At 38.5% G+C, this 27,265-nt stretch overlaps 2 protein-coding genes across 15 annotated transcripts in view; one reads left to right on the top strand and one right to left on the bottom strand.

Annotated features, from left to right (window-relative positions):
* The window catches only part of ryr1b (ryanodine receptor 1b (skeletal)), a 73,843-nt gene extending 65,137 nt beyond the window's left edge, over positions 1–8,706 (bottom strand). For 7 of the 13 annotated variants that reach the window (XM_056766298.1, XM_056766301.1, XM_056766302.1 and 4 more), the window contains exon 1: positions 7,174–7,422. In XM_056766298.1, the coding sequence (XP_056622276.1) occupies positions 7,174–7,221 (48 nt within the window). In that variant the 5' untranslated portion in view covers positions 7,222–7,422. Of the gene's footprint in view, positions 1–7,173; positions 7,423–8,676 lie in introns of those variants that run through there. The other 6 variants (XM_056766293.1, XM_056766296.1, XM_056766294.1 and 3 more) reach the window with 2 other exon arrangements.
* Positions 8,707–10,761: 2,055 nt separating this feature from the next.
* On the top strand, positions 10,762–26,906 carry rasgrp4 (RAS guanyl releasing protein 4). Of its 2 annotated transcripts, none has more exons than XM_056766518.1 (17): positions 10,762–11,233; positions 15,057–15,232; positions 15,934–16,043; positions 16,328–16,386; positions 16,478–16,609; positions 17,616–17,757; positions 18,267–18,440; positions 19,585–19,701; positions 20,761–21,036; positions 21,400–21,480; positions 23,369–23,473; positions 23,663–23,772; positions 23,854–24,001; positions 24,081–24,117; positions 24,204–24,341; positions 25,491–25,684; positions 25,814–26,906. In XM_056766518.1, exons 1-17 carry the CDS (start codon positions 11,220–11,222, stop codon positions 25,922–25,924), a joined length of 2,124 nt encoding a protein of 707 aa, XP_056622496.1. In that variant the 5' UTR covers positions 10,762–11,219; the 3' UTR covers positions 25,925–26,906. The 2 variants fall into 2 exon arrangements, with proteins under 2 accessions (XP_056622496.1, XP_056622495.1); XM_056766517.1 differs by having other exon boundaries at positions 15,054–15,232.
* The last annotated feature ends 359 nt before the right edge of the window (positions 26,907–27,265 follow it).

Here is a 27,265-nt window from a genome sequence, read left to right as displayed (position 1 = left end):
CGGGAACTATGGCTGTTTGATCAGTAGGAAGTACTGCTCGATCTAAAATCACGTTTTATAACGTGTATTTGAACGAGCAACACTCGTCTATCATCATAACTATAAATCAAGTTTATTATCAAGAAAATACCTGAAAAGGTTTGAAGAACAGCGATAAAATGAGACCACAGGCATTTCCTGGAACTAATTGTTCTTCTTCTGTTTCCCATATTTAGAGTTTCTGCGCAAGAGCGCCCTCTGTCTTTCGAATGGGGCGGCATTTAACCATAAGTCATTGAGAAACTGAGAGCTTAAGAATCGTACGATATATCGCCCAGCCCTAATACAGACTTATGCCAGATCACTACGCTCTGCAAACGAACAACGTCTTGTAGTGCAATCCCAAAAATGAAAAAAATCACATACCTTCTCTGGATCTGTTCCACATTTGTGGAATGATCTGCCCGCAGCTACAAGATCAGCAGATTCTGTAGAGATCTTTAAGAATCGGCTGAAAACACTTCTATCACTTTCTACTCTATCTACCCCCTCAAAACCTTAGCTTTGTATACTGTGGTAGGCCATATGAGTTAATGCTTTTTGTTTTCCTTATGTTGTGCAAACTTCTACCATTGTTCACCTCATTTGCTAGTTGCTTTGGATAAAACCGTCTGTTAAACGACTAAATGTGAATGTAATTCAGAAACTGAGACAGTACATACAAAATTTGAATAAGTATCAACAATTAAAACAGTACGTTCTATATAGTATGAGTGGGTGTAGTATGAATACATTTCAGAGATACTCCATCCGGCATGTTTTATTGTCATGTGACCTGTATGCTCTTTGACCTATGACGTATTAACAACAACCTAAGCGTTGATGAAAACATAATTTCACGAGAAATTAATTTATTATATTTAGACATTAAGTACTAGTTTATTAGTGATTCATACTTGTTTTCACCTACTTGTATGGAAGTAGCTGATTTCAGATGTCTTTTGCTTATTGCTTGTGTTATCATTCCATATATGCTTTTGATATTTTTTATGTAAAGAAGTGACATTCACAGTCCACAATGTGACATACACAGTCCAAAGAGTGATGTGTCTTTCTTATACATACTCATTTACACTCATAAACATGGAACACAACACTAGAATTTTGCTGATTCCTTTTCATTTTATCCATCTTTACACTTCTCTCACTTGCTCGCTCGTCCATGGGCCTTCCCCCACTCCTCAACATTGCTATTTTGGGTGAGTGCACCTGTCATTCTCACATTCCCCTCAGTTGCTGACTGGCAGATAGTTCAGAGGCTCATTGAGGGCAGAAGAGTCTGTGATCCCCCAGCCAACAGTGAAAACCAACCAACGTCTCATTTCATAAAACTACAATATCACACCTACAACTATTACACTCTGTGGTCATGCAAACTACCACAGACAGCATTCAGAAAAACAGTTTGTCATGAATGATATACTGTATATGTATACGCTCTTATTTTTATAGCATACAGTATAGTGTTTCAAACTAAAAAGAGTTTGACCAAAAAGTTGCATATGTAATTCTGACAAAATTAAAATAATCTGTGATTAAACAATTTGTCGGCAAAGCTTTGGTAATAAAACAAAAAAATTGTGCACAACCCGTTCTCACAAGCTAATCAACGTCTCATTTCTCCCTGTCCCAAGGGATTATGACAGGCACTTATGACTATGAAGGGTCTAATGGCTGATGCAGAATCTCAACCGGCATTTACATCTCCAGGCATTTATTCACAATTTTATGAGTCATAATCATGAGTGTACCAATTAATTTCCAAAGAGTTAACATGGCGTTTTAGACTATTAGAAGCCCTGAACATTAGGTCATTATGGGTCTCCTGATAAAATACTGTATGACAAAATCTATGCTCCGGTTATTTAACAAGCAAATCTTTTATTTCCATGTTAAGATCCATCCCTATGTGAATAAACTGTAGTAGTATTTCATCAGGAGTGTGTTCAGAGCTGGTATTTGTATTTAGCCAATTTCATTTTGTTCTATTATTCCAGTATGGTAAAAACCAAAATCCTACAACAAGCATTTAAATGGTCTCACAGATAAAGTTGTGGGCGGATAAAATGTATTATGATCTACTCTATTCCTTATGGATTTCTTCTTCAATGAAAGCCACATGAATGATCAAAATATCCTTTTGCATTACAAACACAATGTGTCATTAATTAAAAACTGTAAATTATGAATGCAAATTTCCCAATAAAAAGCACAAAATAACAGAATATGACTAATGTTACGTTGATATCATGTGGCCAACATCTTCAGTGAGTATTGATGCTTTTCAGATTATTACTTAAGCATCCTTCACCAACATCCTGAAATATGAACATTGTACAGTATGATACAGTAGTGGTCTCCAGGGTCGGTTAAATTTTCACTGACACACAGTAACTCTGGGGGAGCGAATGGAGTACTAGCAGAGGATACACCTGCTTATTGTGTCAGATGTGGTCATGATACAGCACATGAACAGATGGTCTGTCAGGACCAAGGTGTAGATTTGTTCATCTGTGGGCTAAGCAAAACAAGCCAAAGGGGACGGCTTCTTAACGCAGTCAAGACCAGAGCAATCTTCTGAGGAACTTGTACCCTAATCCACCATCACACACACACAAGCAGACGCACTACCTCAACACCTCTATCTCCGTTCATGAAGAGTCCCCTGTGATGGACAGGCCCTTATTGGTGGCTCTCTGCATGACGGAGAACTAAAATTAGTTCTTCTAGAATCTTCTCATCTAATTCATATGGCTGATAATCACACATTCATCCTTTAGGCCGAAATCTTAACTCTATTAAGAAGTGAAACGCAGCGGAAAACGTCAAGTGGCAATATTCCTAAATAAAAAGTTGTGAAATGTTGAAATATTCAATACTGCACGTCAGTATTATTAATAAATGTTGATTTCTCAGCCTCTCTATCTCGCTTTCTTTGCATTAATCCTCTATTGATTTTACATGGGTCGATCAATTATAATTCATAAGTGGTCCAATTTACAACAATAAGCAGCTTTATGTGAACAGCGCACATGCAGACGTACAAAACACACACACTTCCTGTCCTCCCTATGGACTTAGGCAAAGACGAAGTAGGCCACAGACTCTCTTGCTCTCTCTCTCCTGAGTGTCAGGCGCTTATAGTGGTAATCTAAAATAGGAAACTGCTGTTATAGCTTGGAACCCGAATACCCCTTCAAATACACTCCAACACCGCTGATGCTATTCTCATAACTCGTTTTCCATCTCTTTATTTTCAGCTCTCTCTCTTAACAGTCGTCTACACCAAGAATCTTTATAATACCTAGATTTCAACTTTCCATTCGTCCCAATGCCTTTTTTTTTGGATGGCACTGAGAGGTCACCAGAGTCACGTATTTGGAAATTTGTCACTTTTGCTTATGGTGATTCCAAATGCATTAGGTTTTGAGCCAATCATATGAACCGCAGCTACCACATGATGTCCAACACTGATGTCACTACATGAATGCGCAAAGCCCTTATCCTTTCACTAGTAGTAGTGACTGACTGACAAGTCAGTTTGCTTTGAAAGCCTCCTTAGAAGTTACGTTACAAAAAATGTAACAGACTAAAATTCAATACCATGTTTTTAAATATGCTGGCAACGGAGAATGATTTTTTGGGGGCCAAACGGTGTGGTTAGAGCATCTAAAAGCAATATCCAGAGAGATAACCAGACAAACCCTGACCCCACGGTCTACACTGCAAGAGTTTGTCATGGTTTGACAAATAACGCTCCCGACGACAGCATTCTCTACAATCTAACCTCAGTAACAGCTAGTAAAATCCATTGGGATTACCTGAAAAATGTAGCAGATCAAGTATAATTTATTTGCTAATGGGACTGTTTACCTGATCAATGAAAAATGAGGGGTGGGTGATCTGTTCAAAAAGAGGAGCTCTTTCCTGGTCATTTCGTTAAAGTAATACATCTACATCAAAATGAAAGCTTGAACATTAAAATGTTCTCTCATACAGAGTTTGAATAAAAAAAGCAGTTTGGAGAGCATTGCATAAACACTTTTTTCCTTTCCACTCATCCCTGGTTTTTCAAGAGAGTCCTTGTGTAGTGATATAAATAAAACGATAAGAGAAAGTGGGATGTTTAAGAGCATATTGGTCATATACTTTTCACACACAACGATAAGAAGAGATCAGAAATATTTTCTCTCAGTGTGTTAATATCAGTCATTGTCTACGTGTTTGCCACACCGGATGACCTTACAAATCAAGCAAAGACCATTAAACACTTTAAAACCGTCTACATGAATTATCTAATAAAGTGTGATACGAAATGTAAAGATGACAGCAGATTTAGGAAAGTTCAGATGTCTGCGAAGAACAGTTTCCACCTCGGACACAACAAACTTACTGACAGTCTGTCTCTCGGCAAAAATCCCAAAACACAAGTGTGGGCACCAGAAAAGCTGTGAGGCTATGTTCTGGAGTCTCAAGAAGAATCTAAAAAGTTGACCTTTGATCATAAACGCGTCAGGGATTCTTCGCAGCATTGTCATCCACATCACACTCTTATTAACGTTCCTAAAAGAGGCATGAGGGTGTATTCCTGTTACCCTAATGAGATTTCTGTTGTTCCTGGCAGACAAATGGATTGACAGCTTTCCAGACACACGTCTCAAAGGACAGAGGAACATTGTTCAGAGATCACATAAGAGATAATGTAGAGTCAGCTGGTCATTGTAGGAAAACAAGCTCTGTGAGGGGATCAGAACCCAGATGCCATTAAAGAAATACATTTGCCTGCAGCATGAACCAACTTACTAGAATATTCCAGAGCAATACGTCAAATTTCTCTTATAAAACGGGTCTATGAAAGGGATGGTAATTTGAAGTAACTTACATTTTAGACACAGTTATTTGGTCTGGTTAAATGAAAGACTATTAAGCAATGTACAGACTGACAGCCTGTCTAAAACACAGTGATCACAGACAATCACAGCAAGACAAATAGTGACCCATCCAAGAGCTGTTGTACAAAATATCAACACTCTTATAAGTTAATACAACTTATCCAATCAGATATAAAGAAAGAACTAGACTAGTTTCATTCATTTTCTTTTTCCATGGGCTATTACACAGATTTCACATGATTTACTTTTAAAGTTGCAATCTATCATATGTTTTGTTTGATATATAAAAACATTACCATTACCATGATTCACAACAGTAAGCTTATAAAGTGTTCATCAGATTTGACTGAGTTGACTAGGGATGCACCAAATGTTTGGCAACTAAAACGTCTCGGCTAAAAATAAGAGAAGCAAAAAAGCACTTTTGGTGTTCACATCATAACGCTTTAAAATGCTGTTTCCACACTTCTAACATGTTTGCTGCATTTATAAAGTGTGCACGCCTCTCTCACTCTACGCTGGATCAGAGCCATTAAGAGAGAGAGTTCTGCCAACAGAAGTCCAAAACGCTGGAGCGTCAGGTGATTCATGGAGCCTTTAGATAGTTCCAAGAAGTTATGTTTTCTCTCTAACGCTTTACTTCTTTCATTTTTTTGTTCATTAAGTGGCTTTCGTATTTAAATTGGTGAGAAGTTTACCTCAGTTGGTCTGTTTAGTCGCAGCTCCATTCGTAACTAATAACTTCTGGGAACTATTGAGAGCCTGCGTCACGTGATTCATGGAGCCTTCAGATAGTTCCAGGAAGTTATGTTTTCTCTTTAAATGCTTTATTTCTTTCATTTTTTAATTCATTAAATGGCTTTCGTTTTTAAATTGGTGAGAAGTTTACCTCAGTCGGTCTGTTTAGTCGCAGCTCCATGCGTAACTTAGTTACTTCCGGGAACTATTGAGAGCCTCCATGAACCGCCATTGCTGTGAAAAAACTGTGCCATTGGAGTCAACGGAGTTGACGCGACTCTCTCTCTCAATGGCTCTGCACTGGATGATATTTGATTTCATCATCAAAAATATATTTTTTAAGGGAATACTTACAGTAGTCAAACATTTGGTACATCCCTTAAAATGCCAGTTCTATGTCATTTGACTTAAACATGTAAAGCTATGTAAAGTAACCTGCAATTGTATCTTTCAACTACAGATGGCTATACAGAGGCAACAGTTCCTGTGCAGTTGTGTCCATTAACACAAAAACTGGTTGTGTATGTAATCTTATGTAATCGGCTATTATGTGACTCTTAAAGACAATCAAATGGACGGGAGACCAAACAAGGTAATAGCTTTGCATTAAAGCTCTATTCTTCCTAAACACACTCTCGATAGTTTTCTGACCCTAAAACAGTTACTAACTTCATTTTCATGAGCTACAAACAATCGTAAATTATCCAAATGTCAAGTGTGTCTATATATTACACTTTGTGTTAAAAGGCTTCCGATAGTTTCTCTCTCTCTGGCTCAATTTGAGATGAGGGGGCAGAGGCCAGCTGTCCCCCCTCAAGGCGTGAGCCTGCATATTGCATCTTCCTCTCCTGTTCCGAAAGTCTCTCCTTTCCTGGGGTAAAAATAGATAAAGATGCCAACAGATGCACTAGCTGATGGCTGTCCACACTTACTCCCATACATCTTTCAACTACCAAAATGACAAAATCTTCCAGAAGAAAAAGATTCAATATGACTTCACCGTAAGCAATATTAAAAGCAGGACATGTCCCTGATAAGAAATGATGTTCCTCATTGAGTTGTTAGGCAGACTACCAAACTCCATAAGCAGGTCAAAAGACATGTGGGCCACCATATAAATAGTCAACTAAATTCAGGCTGACTACCAGGCTTGCAAAAATGTCCATTGAAAGTTAACCAAACACCCAGCGTAGAATCACGGCAACAATTTAATAAACCAGTCGACCTGGGAAACCACGAGATTGTGGATGGGGGTTAGTAAAATGCTATAAAGGTGGTGGCATGGCATCAAAATCATGACAAATGAATAAGCATGCATACTAAGACAAATCTAGTAAAAAAATCACATCACGTACGCATGCAAAGATATTTATAACACTTTTAAAAAATGAAAGTTCGGTGTCTCACAGATCAAACTTTGATCAACCCCTCCCCATTATAAAAAAAAACATTTTTAAGTCACCGCGGGTGCAACCGACCACGCGGGGCAGCAGGCATCACCTACCGTCCGTAGGAACTGTATCTCCTCATCTCCCCCCTCTCCCTCTGCCATCCTTCTCCGAGGGTTATTTGCAGCTCCTCGGGAGAAATCACAAAATCCTTACGTTTTTCTTCAATGTTTCAATGTTCTCTCTCTCTCTCTCAGTGTGTGTGTGTGGGTGTGCAGGAGGACAGCATGAGTCCTGTAGCTCTCACGGTGGAGTGAGAGAGAGTGACAGAAGATTCAGCACTGCTCCTGTCTCCCTCTCTCTCTCTTTCTCTCTCCCTCACCTTCCGCCTGCACTCAGATCCTGTGGATGGTGCTGTACCTTCTTGCACATTCGCACCGCTCCCCAGCACAACCATATTTGCACAAGTGGGCCACCCCCTTTCCCTAAAACTGATCCTCCCAGACATCTTATGATCTATAAATGGAAAACGTGTGTGTCTGTGACAGTGTCTGGAGGTCTTAAAACACACACATACAGTACAGAACCAGAAGAATACATTCAAATGATTAAATAAAGAACGATATTTGTGTAAAAACACATAGAATGGAGAGGTATACAAATGTGAGCTGAACACAGTCGGGTGTATTGAGGACATATGAGAGCTCAGCACATGCTGTGAGCGAGGCAGAATAGAAACAATTTTTTTATTTATTTATGTAAATAAACTGCTACATTTCTGCATTTTAGTATAATTGTTCTGTTAAGGTCATTCTACAGATGTGCTGACAAAATAGATCTCAATAATGCTACATTACGCATACAAAATGTCATTCTGAATATCTATTCTGAAATCTAAACATAATAAAACATTCTTAATAAACATCTTAAAAACACCAAATTTATCAGATCTTATCTTCCATGATTTGAACAGCCTTTGGAATAACATAATGCTACTGGCAATATATCAAACCACTTTACAATTTTTTGCATAGGAAAAGGCATACTTTATAATTACACTGCAGTATGATTTATGTGATACAAAAAGTAAGTGACACCATGAGTCAACAACTGCAAAACAGCTCATTTACTTATATGAAAATATGCAAATATCTTCTGCAGTCAAACTATTGAAGTATGGTTTTGATAATTATCTTTCATTGAAAAATAACTTAAAAACCATATTCAAATAATCTATACCCTTGATAAGACTTAGATTAGCTCTCTAAAATGTATTTAAGTGAAGATACTAGATCTGGAATCTGAATGAATGGATAAAATGAATAGCAATAACACTTCAATGTGGCATTGAGCCAACATGGCAATTAAGCAGCAATTAGCACAAACTGTGACATAAACATTCATTCATGCGGTTAAATACAGACTTGTCCTTTCTAAATACACTGACACATGCAAACACACACACAGACGGATCACCAGTCTGGTAGACAGTCTGACAGCTGCATAAGCAACACACCCTTAAATATTCCTCATGAAAAATACAGCCAAAGAGCTCTAGAATACAACAGACACACTTCTGTACCAAACACAATGTGCATGACAATGGCAACACTCCTCACCTCCAAAATCTCCATCTAAGTGTCATCTTTGAGCATATCCCTTCGCTCTCCTAAGTCCAACTGCAACTACATCTGTGAATGGAGTATGAAGGATGCTGGTGGATTTTGGGGGACCGAACCTCAGAGAGCATGCTCAGACAGCTCGTGATGACACCTGGGAAGCTGAGTGCATTTACGCGAGCAGTGATTTAATATCACCACTAGATGGCAGTGTATAATCTCAAAAACTCAAATAATTACACAAAAACACAAAAAATATATATAATGCCTTAATAAAACAAGCTTCTTAAGGGCAACCGAAATTATTATTTACTTAAATGTAAGGATTATACATTTTATATGACAAAAAATGAATTTATGTCAGAACCACTTAATCAAACGCTACCATTTGTTGAAACGATCATGCAATTGAAAAGCCAGCATGATTGGCGGCTATGTGTTGGTTCGTTACCTATGGAAAGCGAAAAATGTAATTATATATGATGAATATTATTAAATGTAACTCATTTGCTTACTCAAAACTACAATTTCTGTCCAAATAGGCTACTCTGTTTTCAGGGATGGTGTGATCTACTTGTTAACACTTCTTTTCTTACCTCCATTTCCGGTTGGTTACGCTAACTTCATCATGGTCGCGTTGTGTTGGAAACAGTGATTTAAACATAATAAATGTGATCTAGCTTTCATAGTCTTCAGTTAATAAAGTAAATACTTAAATTGCTTATTTACTACATGTAGTAAATGGAAATTATAGTTTTCTGATGAAAACTCAGCAGGCCCTACTGTGTGGGACACTCTTGTAAGGCTTCGGACCTACAAAATAAAAGTCTTAATGTCTTGCATAGACTTGATGGTAAAACCCAGTTTACATAATCTAGAATAATCAGTTTTACGTCTAAAGATAGAAAACCTTTTTAAATATTTAAAGCAGACAACACTGACACGGTGGTTTCTTGTGTTATGCAATCTCGATTGCAGCTTTTCTTCTTAGTGCAAGCATTGGTGTAAAAATATACAACAAGAGATAATTCCTCACTTCTTTCTGTTAACATAAACTTCATCACCATTAAATAGCCTACATAATATACTTTAAATAGCAGTTATTGAAAACAGTGCTGCTCTAGTTTACAATTTTAACCATTTTGAGGAAGTAGTAAACAAATGTGGAGAAATGAGCACCCTGTTACAGTTCATCTGTGATAAAAAAAATCAAAAGACACAGTCTGTTTTAAGATGACCTACAAAACAATAACGCATTTGCAGCAAGATATATATCTGTGTCAGCTTTGATACAGAACCGAAGAACCACATTTTCTCTGAATTGATATTCTAGGTGTCATTCTGAAAGACGGCGGTTGATTCTTTCGCACCCATCCTTCAACGGACAGAACCCCCCAGCTCATCTGGCTCGAATGAGAATCCCACCTCTGTATGAACACACTCTCACACACGGGCACAGGTTCCCACAGAGTTTGCATGCACAAACGCACACGAACACACATGCAGCAGTCTTTCCTAGCAGCTCCCTATCTATCAACAAGGCATCCTTTGAGTCCCTCCGTCCAGCTGCACGTGGAGGGATTCAACCCCAGAGACACTACCTTACTGTTAAACAGAAAAAGAGAGATGGAGACCAGGGTGCAAAACAGTTAAAATGGACCAAAGGCTAACAAAAAGTGGAATAGCAGGTGAGCGTGTGTAGACACGCGACAACCTGGAACGGAAATTCTGAGAAATCGCACCCGAAGGCTGGAAGAGTACCTGTGCCCTGGAGGCAAAGAACTAGACTGAACCAAAATGTGTTTTAAAGAGCAGAGCCCAAAACTTTAGATTCATTTTAAAGTATAGATTTTAAATTTAGATTTCAATTCTTTACTTTCTCTGTCTGTTTGTGGTATTGTCACTCTTTCCGTCTGATCCCTTTTCAATTAGCCTTTCAATGATTTTTTATTTAAATCACTCACTCCGTTTCAAAAGAGCTCACCCGTTCCCTCCCTCTCTTTATTCTCTCTTAGTTTTCTCCTCCCCGTCATGAAAACACACATGAAAGTTCCTCTATTACAGCAAGTGCCTGTATTTCAAAAAGGGACTTGTCTTTACCGAGTGCAGTTAGTCATTTGTTGCGATTATGCATTTTGACAACCTTATTTAAACCTACAATTTTACAGTTAGTTTTTTCTTTTGTTAAACAGAAGCTGTTGACGGTTGTTTCTATAGTTTTTTATTTATTTATTGTTTTGGTTATCTCCGTGGTTGATATTCAGACAGGAGGGAGGGTGTGTGAGAGAGAGAGAGAGAGAGAGAGAGAGTGAGAAAGTAAGAGAGAGCTGTGAGTCACAGTGGATGGTTTTCACGTTTTAAGTTTTGACAGTCGTGAGTGAGCGCCACTGTTCGCCCGTGCCTCTAAGAGGTCACTTAGTGCCTCTGTGCGTATGCCTGGAGGAGAGAGACCACGAGGTTCCTGATGGGACGGGCAAAGGTGTAATTCCTGCCTGTGGATCAAGAGGGACCAAGAAGAACACCGGAGGAGAGGACCTGACACCATGAATCGCAAGAGGTAAAGCTTGTCTGCGAACGATCTTTCATTCCATTGTGCTCTTGACAGTTCTTCAGACTTTGAGGTCAATGATAAAGTCTGCTTTGGCATCGAGTATAGTGTGCACTTGAGGTTAAATAAGTCTGCTGGTGCCTATTTTGCAGTGCACTGCAAAGTGTTCTCTGTGGTTGTTTGACAGGGCTGTGGTTTCTCATGTAGTTCTTCAGAACTTTGTGTTAAGGTTTCAGTTCTCTCTAAGACAGGCTTGTCACTAACAAAACGTTTCAAAATACACATCACTCATCACTAAGACTCTGTCAATGTCTTCTTTGCGAGGCTGTAAAGGTCCACACGTGTGTTCTGAAGTGTCTACGGTACGGCTTTCTGATCTTTGTGAGGGGATTTCACATTAAAGAGATGAAATGTGTTTGACCCAGTTATTCTTCCGTAACCTGTAGTGGATAGAGGTATGTTCGCTCTGGGTGTTTACAGTACATAAGAGGCATTAGCAGGAAAGTACTGGTCGGTGTTGAATAAACATTGTCAATGTCAACTCGTTTGAATCTTTGATCATTCTAATTGAACTGGAGCTACATATGGAATCAGATTTTTTCAGAATATAAGTCTATATGCCAACTGAAACAGGCTCAACTTTCTAAGTAACTACGTAAACAGTTAAAATTATAATGGCAAACATATATATATATATATATATATATATATATATATGTAATGAAGGAGGGCTTTTGGAGGCATATGTATATTATCGCTACAGTCTTATCTGATTACTTGGAAATGACAGGCTTAGCAGCGGCTATGGTTGATGTTATCAGGATCGGCCTCATCACAGAAAGGCTTTGCAAGCATATCTACATGTGATATTCATTTCGTTACATTTGTGTCCATTCTCAGTATTTGTCATATACACTTAAGAAATGTATGACTTGTGCGTCTCTGATGTTTACTCATCTCTATGTATGGAGATGGAGATAGAGAGATGGCATTACAAACAAAGCCTTCAAAGGGCTCTGGCATCAATTAATCAATTAACAGGAGAAAGGGAGGAATTTGCATGTGTGTGCGTGTGTGTGTGTGTGTGTGTGTGTGTGTGTGTGTTTGCGGAGAGAGACAGTAGGCGGGAGAGGGTGGGGGGTCGGGTAATCTAGCTGGAGATGTAGCCAGGAACTGGGAGTAAAACACTGGCTACTGTGGCAAGGAAGGGGTAGGGGAGGTTGGGGGGATTTCCAGAGAGAAAGGAGAAGTTGTTTTCTGAATGACATGAATAGTGCAAAGGGTGCAGGAGGAGAGGAAGAGAAAGTGAGAGAGAAGGTGCCGTGCATGTCTGAAGCACTCACACGACTGCAACCAGTAAATTATGATATTAGTTGTCCATCACATGCGAACGAATAAAGCAATGAGTCTTCTTTTTTTTGTACGCTGCGGTATATGAATATGCCAAGAAGTAATTTTTCACTAAAATGGCTTTAATCGACAAATTTACCAAAGCACCGGCAATGTCACAGGAGTTCGTAACTACTTACTGTAGTTTAACAGGTGGCTAATTCGCAAAAAATTGTACGATCTTATTCGTACATTTATGTACGATTTACATTCGCGCCAATGACGTATATTTAGAGGTGGGGTTAGGGGAGGGGCTTCAGTGTTGCTTTTTTCTAATAATCATACGTTTTTTGTACGATTCATGTTGTAAGAATTCTTTCGAACTCAACTAGTTCAACAAATTCCTGAGATATCAGGATGGCACCAGAGAACCATATTACTATTACATGATATCAACACACTTATTCAGTTCTGCAGGTTGTTTTAAGTCCAAAACATCAAAATCTAAATTCATCAAAAGCAAATGATGATGAATTGTAATAAATGAGTAATAGACCTTTATGTATCCCAAAATGTTTCAAATAACTATACACTGAACATCACATTGTTATTACAATCAACCAGATATTGAGACAATATACTTTAATATAGTGATTCCCATCACCAGCATTGCATTTACCTTTGCATAGACATGTTTACAAATTAATTTACATTAACCGAGTGCATTTTCCCTTATTTGTAAACGTCTATGTCTGAGTCTGCGTGTCTACAGTACGACTTTGTTTATGTGTGTGCATGTGTGTCAGGCCTGAGAGGTGTTGTCTATTGTCATCAGCGTGAAGCAGGTTTATGCAAATATTGCTCAGAGAGGTGAAAATATGATGCACAATTTGCTTATTGAGATCATGTCTGATATTCCCGCAAGGCAGACGAGGAAACAGGAGGTGAATTTTATGAACGTTACAAATATATAAATAGTAAGATTACAAGTGAAATTCAAGGGTAAGTCTGCAGCCGCTTCAACAGATAAATATATAATTCTGGGCTAAAAATCTATTTAAAGTTCATTTGTGTGTGGCTTACAATGGTAAGGCCTCTAGGTTTAGGTTTGCTTAATGAGGTATGAAGGTACTGAAGGTAAAGTTGTGTGTACGTGCGATATCAGAAATTGAAAAGCACACGCTGGACCTGGAGACTGATGTGAGAGGAAGGGTGAGAGAGTGCATTGAAGGGTTTGGTCATTCTAAGAACTTATCGCTACTTCTCTGTAGTCACAGTTAACTTCCTGTTCATGTCACTGCAGTCCCTGACCACAATGATTCTTGCTGATGCTGTTAGTGACATACTTCAACCATCAAATCATATACTGACATACTTACATTATAAACGTACAGATCTGGTTTTAAATTGATTTATGCAGCCGTTTTAAAGACACATCGTTCTTGTTTTCTCTCTGTAAGACAAAAGAGAGAGTGTGACAGAGATACTTATCTTCATTTTCATACTTTTCTCTTCCTGTGAAATTGACATAGACAGCATTGAATAATGACATCTTTTCCACTTATGCCTACAATGTCAGTCTATGCTGTATAAAACAGATACAACAAGCAGTGTTCAAAGGGCAGAGTGGCAGACATCAACACACAACATCAATTCAGAAAACCGAATATAGAAACATAAACACACCTGATCTACCGGTAGGGTTTGCAGAGCACATGCATGTACATAAATGCAGACCAATGAGTTTAATCTGTTAAAATGTTTAGAGTCCTTTTGCTGAAATGCTGTGTTTCCAGGTTTAACTTTCCATTGACATACAGTAATGATCTAGACAAACTGCAACCTTAAAGTATAAAAATCGCAACATCATTTAAACGTTCTGCATTTTGTACATTTTTATCTATAAGCTGTTTTTCTCATGGTGACCAAAAAACGGCTATTACTGTCTTTGTGGGGATTGGTCGCAAAGCTGTAGGGTTTACCAGCACTACACACACAAAACAATGATCTTGTCCACAGTCTCAATGATACATAAACACATTTCGCAATAACACAAAAGATATAACTGTTGCACTATGTTTACACATGATAGTATTGTTATTGTGAAAGACCCATGTCTTGTGTATATCTTTGGTTTAGTTCAACCGAAAATAACTTGTTTATCACACTTCTGTGGAACATAAAAGAAGATATTTTGAAAAATGTCTCCCTGGTTTTGGGTCCATGTAATGGGGCCAATGTTGTTTGGCTACCAACATTCTTCAAAATATCTTCTTTTGTGTTCTGGAGAAGAATTAAAGTGATACAGTTTTGGAATGACACGAGGGTAAGTAAATGATGAATTTTGACTGAACTCTCCCTTTAAGAGCGGTTGATAGTTCTGTTGGTCAAATATTGTGCCGCTGAATTATTTTAATTCACTTACTGAATATTATTTAGGCTTGAGTGATATTTTATTAGACTAAAAATCTCTTTTCTCTATGTGTTTGCCTGTCTCCAGCAGTAGGAAGTCCCGTCCGGAGGGCGGGTCTGTGATAAAGAGCAGAAGACCAGTGCAGAGGAGAATGACATGCCCCAGTCCTCAGGAGATCAGCCGAGCTCTACAGAGCCCACCCGCTCACCCTTCATTCCGCGCCGCCAGCCTGGATGAGCTCATCCTTCGCTGCTTAAACTACTTCGGTCAGTGTGCCCTTCACCTCTCGCTGTCTGTCCATCTGTTTGTCTGCCTCTCTCCTTCCTCATCTATCAATGTCCTCTCAGGTTAAACACAGCACAGTGTGTGTCGCAAATGGAGAACGTCACTCTTTTTTTCACCTGATCAGACAGATTTCTCTCACATCCTACTTTTTCGCCCTGTCACTGGCCCCATGTCCCCACACTGCTTTCCCATCATTCCCAGTCTCCATGTGCCAGCATGATTATGTAAGTCTGCACAGTGGTGTGAGAGACAGATGGAGAGACACACTTTTTTAAAGAGAGAGAGAGAGGAAGAGAGGGAAAGAGAAACAGTGGGACAGAGAGAGGGAAATCTTTGGTTTACTAGCATTCAGGGCCTGGGAATGTGTTTGTCTCTTTATGCTAATGAGACAAAGCCTAATTGTGTGCCTCAGTCTCACAGACTTGCCCCATCTCTCTCTCTCTCTCCATGTACATACCCCCATATTTTGCTATATTGGTGCAAATCGTTTAAATAAATATAAATATTTCTACATAACAACTGAGCTATGTGCTTTGTCGAAGTTGAGATTTGCACTATTATGATGTTTACTATTATTTTACACTTCTAAGGGTGTACATATAGGATTTTAACCGGTTGGACGTAAAACAGGAAAAACCTCTCAGAACATCTATTGTGAATAAAACATACTTTTTTTTTGTAGACGCAGATGGAAAGATAATCAGAGGGACACAGCTTGTTCATATGACCCTCATGATGCATAACTGGGTGGTGCCATCACACATCTTCGCACATAAGCTGCTTTCTCTATATCCTCTATCAAAAACCTCACTTTTGTAAATGTGCCTCACTCAACCTACTCCTCAAAGATTGGTTTGTGAAACTGATCCCAGTGCAGCTGAGTCTGAAATCCATAGAATAGTCTTGGGTTCAGTCACAGCAATACACGGCCTCACACGGCTCTTAATCCCATTGACAGAGAAACAACAGCAGCCCTGTTTTAGTTTAGCATGTTTATTAGTAGTGGATTATTTTGGGGGGGTTAGAGTTCATAGTGTTGCTGTTCTGTGGTTGTTCCTTGACTTGTGATAACATATAAGGACTGTCCTGCAGAAAAGAGGGGGCAGAGATGCACACAAATCTGCCATTTCATCAGGTTGGTGGATTCAACACACTCACATCCATGTATGCTTAGAGATCACCAAATGAACGAAAGAACTAATGTTTATTTTTTATCTGTACCGCAGAGAGTGGATTAATCAGTTTCAGCTTATGTTTGAGATGGATCCTCTGTTAGAAGAAGCAATGGGAGATCTCTGGGCTCTGGTCAGGGTTGAGGGAAACGATTCACACTATCAGTTCTTCAATACACCATACATGTAAGTGTTTATCGATTCTAGAGTGGTGAACATTTAGGTAACTATAATATGGGTTAATAGCTGTTTGGGCTGCATGCTTATGCTTAAGAGTTTTTATTAAATACATTTGAAGAGTTTAAAAATGAATTTACTCTGTTTTGAAAAAAAGTTTTTTTAGTTGTTATTACTAAATAAAACAACCCAACCGCAGTTTGATTGATATTAAGTGGAATGCACAATTCAAATCGAGAATTCGGTTTTGCACATGAAATCCTCATTTTATTTGTTTAATTGAATCACAATTTTCGTCTTATTATTATATTTAATTTATTTTTGTACCTTTCTTTACAAAACGACATTTTAACATAAAAGTAACCATCAATAAAGGAAACAAGACAACGTATGCCCAGCCTAAATAGAAATTCCTTTAGTAGCTTAAATAGCATCCCAGGTAAATACCAAGTGAGAAGAGTGCACTTAAATGTACTTAATGTGCTCTATTGTCAAACACGAATTTTGAACTTAATATACAAAAAGTATTTTTATGGTAAACTTGAGACGACTGTACTCAACTGTGCTATTTTGAAACACCATGAGTATAGTTCTGAAATCCCCATGTTTAGTATATCAAGTAGAAACTTAATGTACTTAAAGTGTTTTATTGTCACAAATGTATGTAAGTGTATTATGTGTAAGTAAGTAAAGTGTATTTAAGTGCATTTTTTATCAAAGTTTATATAAAGTTCTTGTCTCATAATTCCCATATCCTTTATGCTCTTTCAATGTCTTCATGATTTTGCTACTTGTTTAAAAATATGGAAAAGAGTTATAATAAAGAAGAAAGTGTATAAAGTATTTTGAATGTGGATAAGTAATAAAGAAAGGTGTCAAAACCTTTGTTTAGTAGTGTACGTTCGAATACAATTTAGACACATTTTATCTGCAAAGTTTAATAAATATATCCCTTGTTTCAGCCAATATAGTTGTCTGTTTAGTGATGATGTGTTTGGTCTCTGTCTGATCCCAGTAATCCTCCAGTGAATGTATCTCAGAGTGCCTCTCCCGCAGTAAAGAAAAGGAAAGTTTCATTGCTGTTCGACCACATGGAACCAGATGAAATGGCTGAACACCTCAGTTATCTGGAGTTCAAAAACTTCTGCAATGTCTCAGTGAGTCACTCATACCAATTTATCTCTTTCGCCGAGTACACTTTCCAAACCTGCCTAAAATTGAGTTTATTCGATTCTCCAAAGCACTCTTTAAACAGGTACCTTATACATTAGTTCATGTAGGTCATAACACATGAAAAAAGCATTGTAAAAATATAATACTACCAATCACAAGCATTCAGAATCAGAAGAGATGAGAAATTGACTTGGCAGATTTGGACGTGACTGGAATCACAAAGAATGTTCAAAGAAACCTTTATTATTTATTTCTCTAACCTTTGGCACAACAAGTCTAAATTGGGTTTATGTTTAAGGAACACAGAATGACAGGACACACTCGTAACGGTATGACTGACTAATGAATCAGCTGCGATCACACCTGTCTTACTCATACCTGAACGTGTTAGTTCATATCAGAGTATCACTATATCTTGATGATCACATACGTGAGTGTTTGGCACATCTGGAGTTCACCAGAACCTTTTATATGTTTGTGTGTGTTACTATAGTTCCTGGACTACCGTAGTTACGTGGTACACGGCTCCGTGAGGCATAACCCGGCCCTTGAGCGCTCAGTCATGCTCTGTAACGGAGTGTCGCAGTGGGTTCAGCTCATGATCCTCAACAGACACACCCCACAGCAGCGAGCAGAAGTCTTCACCAAGTTCATTCATGTAGCACAGGTGATTACAAACACATGACACCAAAGATATAAATAATAAAAAGATGCGCCAGTGCCGTTACAATGAATGGGTGGAATGCAACGCTCAATATGGCCGCTCTGGCGAGGGAAGTCCCGCCTTCCAGTGAAACGAGCCAAGTCAGTATTGATAAAGCGATCTCGAAAAAGGTTAAGCTTAGCAAAACCCAAGTTTTGGTACAGTTCATGTCAGCTTTGATTATTGATAGGACATATGCTGTTTAATTGTGTTTTTTGCCAGCGATTTAAAAAATATCTGTCTTCCGCAATTCAAGTACTGCGGAGTTGCTATTAAGTGCGCAGAGATGTTGCACGCATGCCCGCCGAGTGGCACGACATCCTTAAACAGATTTGATGACACACACGAAATCTACTCTGCACATTAAGTGCTACGAATTGAAAGAGCCTATGGAGAAATAACATTAAAAGGTTGCAGAACCAAAGAGACTCAAAAAGTGGCCCGTTATATTGTGAATGTGCAAATGAAATGGCTGTACATAATTATGTCAAAGTAATGACCTTGTCCAATATTGCAGTAACTTTCTATCAAGACACTGACGTATAACAAAGAGGCCCTAGCATGACGAAACATGTGGTTAGACATAGACTCTGTGGCTATTCGTTTTTGAGGTTGCCTGTGATATCTGCCCTAGAAGTGTCTGACTCATTCTGACACATTTACTGGCATGGCATTAGAAGTACAAATCCTTCCTTTTCATACATTTCAAGAAATGTATCATATCAGTTAACGATCATTGTCTTTTAGGGCATTCCAATGAAGTAAATCTCTAGGTGAATGACAGAGCTAACATTTAATGTATTTCAGTTTAGAGGAAATGGTTACTCAATGTGCGCTCCGTGTACTGCCCAGGACTAAACCACATTGGCACGAATGCACGAACAAGACATCTTGAAGAAAACACCTAGGAAATAAGCACATGCGTCATATGATGTGGTCGTGTGGAAATCTGATATAAGAGTGCCATCAAAGTAATGTTCCTGTATTGGGAAATGTTCCGGGAGAACTGTTGCGCAAGTGCTGTTTTACAGGAAAGAGGATGTAGGCAGTCTTATGGTACCATGTCCTTCCAGAGTGAATTTAATGTTATAATTCTGTGTGTTTGTAGAAGCTGAGAGCCCTGCAGAATTTCAATACTCTGATGGCGGTTATAGGAGGTCTCTGTCATAGTTCCATTTCTCGTCTTAAAGATACAGCCAGCCTGCTTTCCTCTGACGTCACAAAGGTCAGTCTGAGAATTGGTTGTTGCGTACTGTCTGCTCACTTACACTGTGTCTACACCGGACGCGACATGTGACATGACAACATGCTTGTTCTCAATGGGTTCCAATAGGCGCCGCATCCAGTGTGGACACATTTTTTATTATTATCGGGCATTTCTTAAGGTAGGTCGCGTCCGTTGTAGACACAGTGTTACACAAGATCCTAATAGAACTTTTAAAACGGATTTTACTTGTCTTAGCTCCATATAACATACTATGTTTTGCCAAGTTTAAATCAGTTCCAAAAATCAATCGCTTTGACCAAAACACAGAAGAAAAGTTTCCTACTGTATCCTCGTAGTTATGAACCTAGACTGCTTAAAGGGATAGTTCACCCAAAAATGTAATTCTGTCATATCATTTGCTCACCCTCACGTTGTTCTTAAAGGGGTGATTCGCCGGAAATACGTGTTTTTCTTTGTCTTTGGTGTGTTATAAGTTGCCCATGCATGTATTAGACACGTTAAATTGCAAAAATGTAAGTGTCTAATCAAAATATGTATTTTATCTATTTTTGTTCGTAACACAATTTGACTAAGACCGCACAAATCTTAACGCAAGTAAGGTGGGCGGTCTTGTACAAACTGCACCTTTAATCTGTATAAATGTTTTTGTTTTGCTGAACACAAAGAGTTTAGCCAAACGTTTCTAGGGCACGTTTGAAATAGGAAGAAAACTATGGTAGTGAATGGTGACCCAGAACTATTTGGTTTCTCACATTCTTAAAAATATCTTCTTTGGTGTTTAACAGAACTAATAAATGCAAAGAGGTTTGGACTAACTTCAGTGTGAATAAACGATGTCACAATTATCATTGTGGTGTGACATATTCCTTTAAGGTTCCCTTTATAACAAACCTTAAAAAATTTAGAACCATCTGCATTTGACATCAAACTTACGCAAGAACAAAACTGTGCTCTCACAGTTACCGATCAGTTCACACAAATATTTGAAACTATTTATAAATAAATATTTGACTTCAAGCTCCTTGTATGAACCCTGTCTTTATCAATGTTTTGCAGAACCTCAGTGAGCTTACAGAGCTGCTGTCATCCTACAGCAACTATTCCAACTACAGGCGCGTGTACAGCGAATGCACCGGATTTAAAGTGCCTATCTTGGGCGTTCATCTCAAAGATCTGATCTCTCTCAATGAGGCGCTTCCAGACTACCTGGAGGATGATAAGATCAACCTGGGCAAACTGCAGCATTTATATAGCAACATAAGTGACCTGCTGACCATCCATGACTGCACACCACCGTTTGAAGCCAACAAAGACTTGCTGCACCTGTTAACGGTGAGCTCGAGAGGAAATGGTGGTGTGGGTCTGATATGATATAGATTGTCACTGGAAAGCGACCTGTTCTTAGAAGTGTTTGTATTGCCTCGCGACATAAGAATTGTATGTATTCTGAGTACCTGACCGGTCCCAAATATTACACAGAACAATTGTTTAAGAAAACAATCACATTTAGAAGCATGTAAACATGGTTTGATAAAATTCCAGTCTCTTTTTATGCTTAAAGGAGTATTTTTGAAATCTGACTGAACAGTCTGTTTGTGGTTCAGCTTTGCTGTTTGTTTGTAATACTAAGAGATGTGGATTGCAAACAGTGGGCATTCACTCATGTGTAACAGTTATGCCCCACCTTGCCTGCAGCTCTCGCTAGACCTGTGTTACACTGAGGATGAGATATACGAGCTCTCCTACGCCAAGGAACCCAAGAACCCCAAAATTCAGGTGATACACTTTAAATGAAACTTAGCACAGTGCTTCTACTTCTACAGTGTTATTTAAAGGTCCAATGTGTAATTTTTTGGAGGATCTATTGACAGAAATGCAACATAATATGCATAAATATGTCTTCAGAGGTGTGTAAAGATCTTACATAATGAAGTATTATGTTTTTATTACATTAGAATGGGCTATTTCTTTCTACATACAGCGCTGGTCCCCTGAATATGGAATTCACCATGTTGTTTCTACAGTAGCCCTAAATGGACAAACTGCTCTACAGAACGCATTTTATAACATTATCTCCTTCGGCAAAGAAGCAAAAATGTCAAGAAATCTTAATTCTGTGTCACCGTAGTGCTTCGAAAGAGAGGGGGAGATCGAGCCAGTTGATCCAATTTGCAACCTCACCGCTAGATGGCGCTCAATTTCATACATTAGACTTTTAAGTAACTTATTTAAACCTCTAAAATATTATTAAGTGCGAAACCATTTGCGCTATCGACATGAGCAATACCACAAATAGTGCGCCTTGTGAAAGGGACAGTTCATCCAAAAATAAAAAAAATCTGTCATCATTTGTTTCAAACCTGTATAATTTCTTTGTTCCAATGAACACAGAGAAAGATTTTTGTCATTCTCAGGTCTGGGACATCAACCACTTCCATAGTAGGAAAGAAATTTATTTTTTTGTTCTGTTGAACACATATTTTGAAGAATTTAGGAAAACAAAGAGTTCTCGAGCAAATCTGACTTCCATTTCATTCTTCCCACTGTGGTAGTCAATGACATCTCGGAACTGAAAATTACTAACATTCTTCCAAATATCTTTCTTTGTGTTCATCGGAACAGGGTTATTTATGCAGGTATGAAATTACACGTGCCTTAGTAAATAATGACAGAATTTTCATTTTTGGATGAACTACCCTTTAAGAGATAAGTAACTGGACTTACATTTTCGACCGGACAAACAAAAATGAGTTGCACTGAAAGTAGGCAAGAAACAATGGTGTTTCCTTCTGAATTGTCACAAATAACGGCTTCTGAATTGAACCGTTAAAAAAAAACCATACAAATAATGGTGACTGTAAAGGCTAATACACACCAATTCAACAAATGTCAACAAACTCCGAAACCAATAAACACCAACATTCTAAATTCTCATTGACATTGATCCAACAAACTCCAAAAGAGGGGTTTCATGCTGATCCAACACACACCTCGAGGCCCATTCACATCAAGGTTGATGAATTGAATCAAATGGAGACCACACCACAACTATAACATCACCAAATAAAGAGATACAATATACAATATGAAACCCCAGAACACATAATAAATCTATGGCTACAGTTATCCTTATGTTTATAGTTTTCTTTTGTGACAAGCCATGCAATATATTTAACACCCTTAAGAATGTGCTAAGAAAAAACATTAACACTACCGGAAACATGCGGCACGGACACTGATTTAGTGGAAGTTAATGACATTTATGAGAATGATCATAATTTTCTCGTATTTCATAATAAATGAGCTAACCTTGGCTTGTAAGTGACCTGTTTATAGACAGGGAGTATCCCGTGCTAACGTGTGGGTACAGGGAACAGTGCACTCTTCTTTGTGCAAACACACTTCAAAGAAAACCACAGAAGAGACGCACGGCGCTAAAAGACACAAGATTTTTATCTCGGTCGCTCTCTGTGTGGGTGTTGCTTTTCTGATTCTTACCTATAAAGCTCTAGCGTTCGCATGTTTCACGAGTAAACCAGGCTGACATGTCTAATGTTTTTGCAGCAACAATCTACAGTTGCTGATCTTGATGAAAGGTGGCTGTTGAGTGTCAAAACAAAACTGTTAGGTCTCACAGTTTTTTTACTTGCCTCCACCCCCACAGCCCGTAGCTCCAGTGAAGCCCCCCGTAGTAGCAGAATGGGGAGCGGGAGTGACTCCGCGACTGGACCCCGCTACCATCTCCAAGCATGTCAAGCAGATGGTGGATGTAAGTGAGAAGCATATGCTCATTCCCACTGTTAGGGCCTGTTTCTGACTGTGACGGCAGCATTCTGGCCATGCACTTTCACTTCCTTAATAGCGCCATGCAAGCTCTTCATGACCAAAATGTCACAGGGTGACTTTAGACATCAGTCTTTTACGTTAAAGATCAATACTATTGTGTCTCCCCCTACAGTCCATCATGAAAAATTACGACTTGAACATGGACGGCTACATTTCTTTGGAGGACTTTGAGAAGATCGCCGCAAACTTCCCCTTCTCCTTTTGCACGCATGAGAGCGACAGGTAAGATGAGGAGGGAACGGTTTAAATAAACTGCTCTTTAGAAACTTTATTTGACATGATGCTTTGCTTTTAATTTTTTAGAGGAGAAATCAGCAGAGAGGAAATAACAACTTATTTCATGCGAGGGATGTCGGTGTGTGCGAAGCTTGGCTATAACCTCCACAACCTGCACAACTTCCACGAGACCACGTACAAGAGGCCCACATTCTGTGACACCTGTGGAGGATTTGTGAGTGTTTAAAGTGAAGTGCAATGGATTGTGGGATACATCTGTGTATTTGTTCATTTTTTTTTCTTCTCTCCACTAGTTATGGGGAGTCATAAAGCAAGGCTACCACTGCAAGGGTGAGAATTTGCCTAATGGCACAATTACTTCAAAACGTTACTTTTGATTACATAGAGAGAATCATCTTTTTCTCTGTCTCTTTAAGACTGTGGAGTGAACTGTCATAAGCACTGTAAGGATAATGTAGGAATGGAGTGTTTGAAGAGGTTACAGGTCACCAGTAGCTCATGTCCCGGCACCCCTGGCCCTGGAACAGGCCTACACACTAAAGGCAACAGCTGGAGTGAGTTTTCTTATGTCTTTCTTTTCATATATATACATACACACACACAGTATTTGATAATGTAAATGTAGCTAGTTATTTAAGTAAATAAAATCCTGAAAGAGTGTTTAAGTCTTGCATTGAGCTGGTGCGGTATATGCCATTGCCGTGGACAGCAATGATTATTTAGAAATATCTGACAGTTCAATGGCACACTTGACCAATCAGAATCAAGTATTATACAAGTATTCTTGCTTGCAGTGTAAGCTTATTCCGCGTTCGAGACGACTAAGATTAAGAATATTTCCACATTAAACTCAGAAATAATGTCTAGAAAGGCGCTCAAACTCTGACGCTCAAACTCTAGCCACTACGGTGGCTCCCACAGGACAAAGACGTTTTGCTTCTTTACTGCAGGAGATAACTTATTCACGAATTTACAAGCTCTTAAGAGTAGTTTGTCCGTTTAGGGATACTGTAGAAACAACATGGCGATTTGCATGTAAGGGACCCGCGATGTATGTAGATATAAAATAGAAGTTTTTCTTTGATTAAAAAATACATAAAAAATATGGGTCGAAAAAGGATAACAAAAAATCCAAGCACACTCTTTATAAAAAGAATCAATCACTCTCCCTACATAAATTATAAAAAAAACACCAAAGAAATCTGTATTCTAGAGTCTTAGACCTTTCCAATGATATATAGTTAGTCATGATTCGATTAAAAATTACATGCACAATATTGACACAAACGTAGGTGTCCCATATACGGAACAGGTGACAGTTAAGGGCTACTATCTAAGAATATATTTAATAATACATAAGAAATAGCTGCATTGCATACAATAGATAAAAAGCCCTAGGTTTCCATACACATGGAAATGTATTACTTATTTTTGCATTGTACTTTTCAGTACATTTCCATTTATTTTTGTTTCGTGAGGGGAGAGCAAAGCTAGCTTTTGTGAAAATGGTAAGCAAACGGAAAAGTATTTTCACAACACGAAATTATATAAAACAAATTCAAACAATATATATCATTTTAGCACTCTTTGATGTGATAGACTGGGACATATTGCGGTTCTTACCTCCAGCTTTGTCTTGAACATGGCATTATTCTTATAATACTCAGCTTTTCAACTAATTTTGTGTTTTTATTTCCAATTAGGCTCCGAGGAGGAAGCATTCATCTTTCCTAATGGAAACGCATCCGAGCACTCTAAGGGCCAAACTTCATCAGACAGCGACGCAGAGGCGGGTACATTATCAGACATTTCCACTCAGACAGACCCAGGTGTCTGGACACCGGTGGCGAAGCGGAAGGAATGTCTGCATTCTCAGAAACATCCACCTCTTGAAAAGGTATATCTAATTAGATTGATGTTTTCAAATTAAGCTTATTGGGTGGGCGAGACTGGATAGCTACTCAAAACATGAATCCTAAGGCTTGAATCGATTCACACTAACATTACCTACCTGCCTTCACTCCAGAGCGCCACGCTACCAGCAAGGGTACGAGGTTCCTCTGCCCCTAGTTCTTTCCTACAGGAGAAAATGGATGAACTGAAGCTGAACAAAGATAAACGAAAAGAACCAGACTGAACTTGTTTGTGCATGTGGGCATGTGTTTGTGTGACTCAACGAAAAACAGACCACTGGATTTCAATGTCAATGCCTATAACCGTAAAGGAACTGTTATACACTGGACAAAACAGGCTGACGAGCACACGCTCATGTTTCTTGTTCTCTTGTCTTCAACATTGTTTTTGACATTCATTAAATGTGATGAAAATCTACTCAAGGAATAATGCATGGGATTTTATTTAAGGAATTGAGGCTTGTATGACTTTATGGAACGAACTCTATACACCAGCATCAACTGCCAGTGAGGACCACATCAACGGCCCTCACATCTAAACAGGTACCCAAAGGTGGACTGCTTCTGTATATCATCAAATACAATCGATCTCACTACCACTCATCGGTGTGTAAGACTAATGAACTTTATTTGAGTACAAAACTGTGTTGTGGACCATGGCCTTAATAGTCAAACTGGAGGAAAATATAAAGTGTGATTGTGTTGTTCATTTGAACAGCATGAATGTATTGCCACTGCGATTTTAGTGCTGATGTAATACCCAGAATGCATCACTGTGCCTTATGCAATGAACATTTCACTAAGACAGTGGGTCTTGGGTTGCATGTAACTGGTTATAACCAACAATAGTCCTGTCCCAATTCAACATGATCACAGTCTATTTCATTAGAGCTCATTTCTATGAGCTGAATAAGTTACATCTATACCACATTGGCTCATTTCGCCTGCTTGCACACATCTACTGTATTAGACCATCAGCACTAATGAAAGGAGAGGAGAACTGAAGTGAACCATGAGCATTGTGGACCTATTTCAATAGTTTTTTTTTCTAATTTCATGTCTGTCAGATCTTTTGTCATCTCCAACTTGAATGTGTACTAAATCTTGAATGTAGGCTATAGATTTTTTATTTATTGGGGAATCTGATGTATTTTCCATAATAAAGCACTGCCTGACGTGATTAAAAAAATAAATGAGGAAAAATCATGGGGGTGTTGCGCATCAGTTTTGTAAGAGTGTTGAGATGTATTGTGGCATTGCCGGCTTTGACAACACTGTTATGCAAGCAGAGAAACTTTTTTGGTTTAGAAGAGATTGAGTAAATATGTTCACAAAGAACATCGGCATGAATTTAGAGGATTAAATATAGGCAATATTTCATCATCCAGAAAAATGTACTTACTTAAAACCGAAAAACATTTTGTTTAATCATGAAAAAAACATTTCAGATTTACAAAAAAAACAATCAAAACGTCTCTTATCAGTGTTTTTGAAGAGTATTAAGCATATTAAGCATATATTAAACCACAGTTTAAACAAAACCTAACAAAGGTCAAACACACACT

Source organism: Triplophysa dalaica, chromosome 14, assembly GCF_015846415.1.
Source record: "Triplophysa dalaica isolate WHDGS20190420 chromosome 14, ASM1584641v1, whole genome shotgun sequence".
NCBI classification, from domain to species: domain Eukaryota; kingdom Metazoa; phylum Chordata; class Actinopteri; order Cypriniformes; family Nemacheilidae; genus Triplophysa; species Triplophysa dalaica.
The sequence above is the reverse complement of the archived record's forward strand: the minus strand, read 5'-3'. Positions and strand labels throughout refer to the sequence as shown.

Bases quoted from the DNA above. Each gene is read 5' to 3' on its own strand.
- rasgrp4 (XM_056766517.1), top strand. The intron at 19,702-20,760 runs GTCAGTCTGAGA...AATGTTTTGCAG, and splicing joins TTTCCTCTGACGTCACAAAG to AACCTCAGTGAGCTTACAGA. The intron at 21,481-23,368 runs GTGATACACTTT...CCACCCCCACAG, and splicing joins CCAAGAACCCCAAAATTCAG to CCCGTAGCTCCAGTGAAGCC.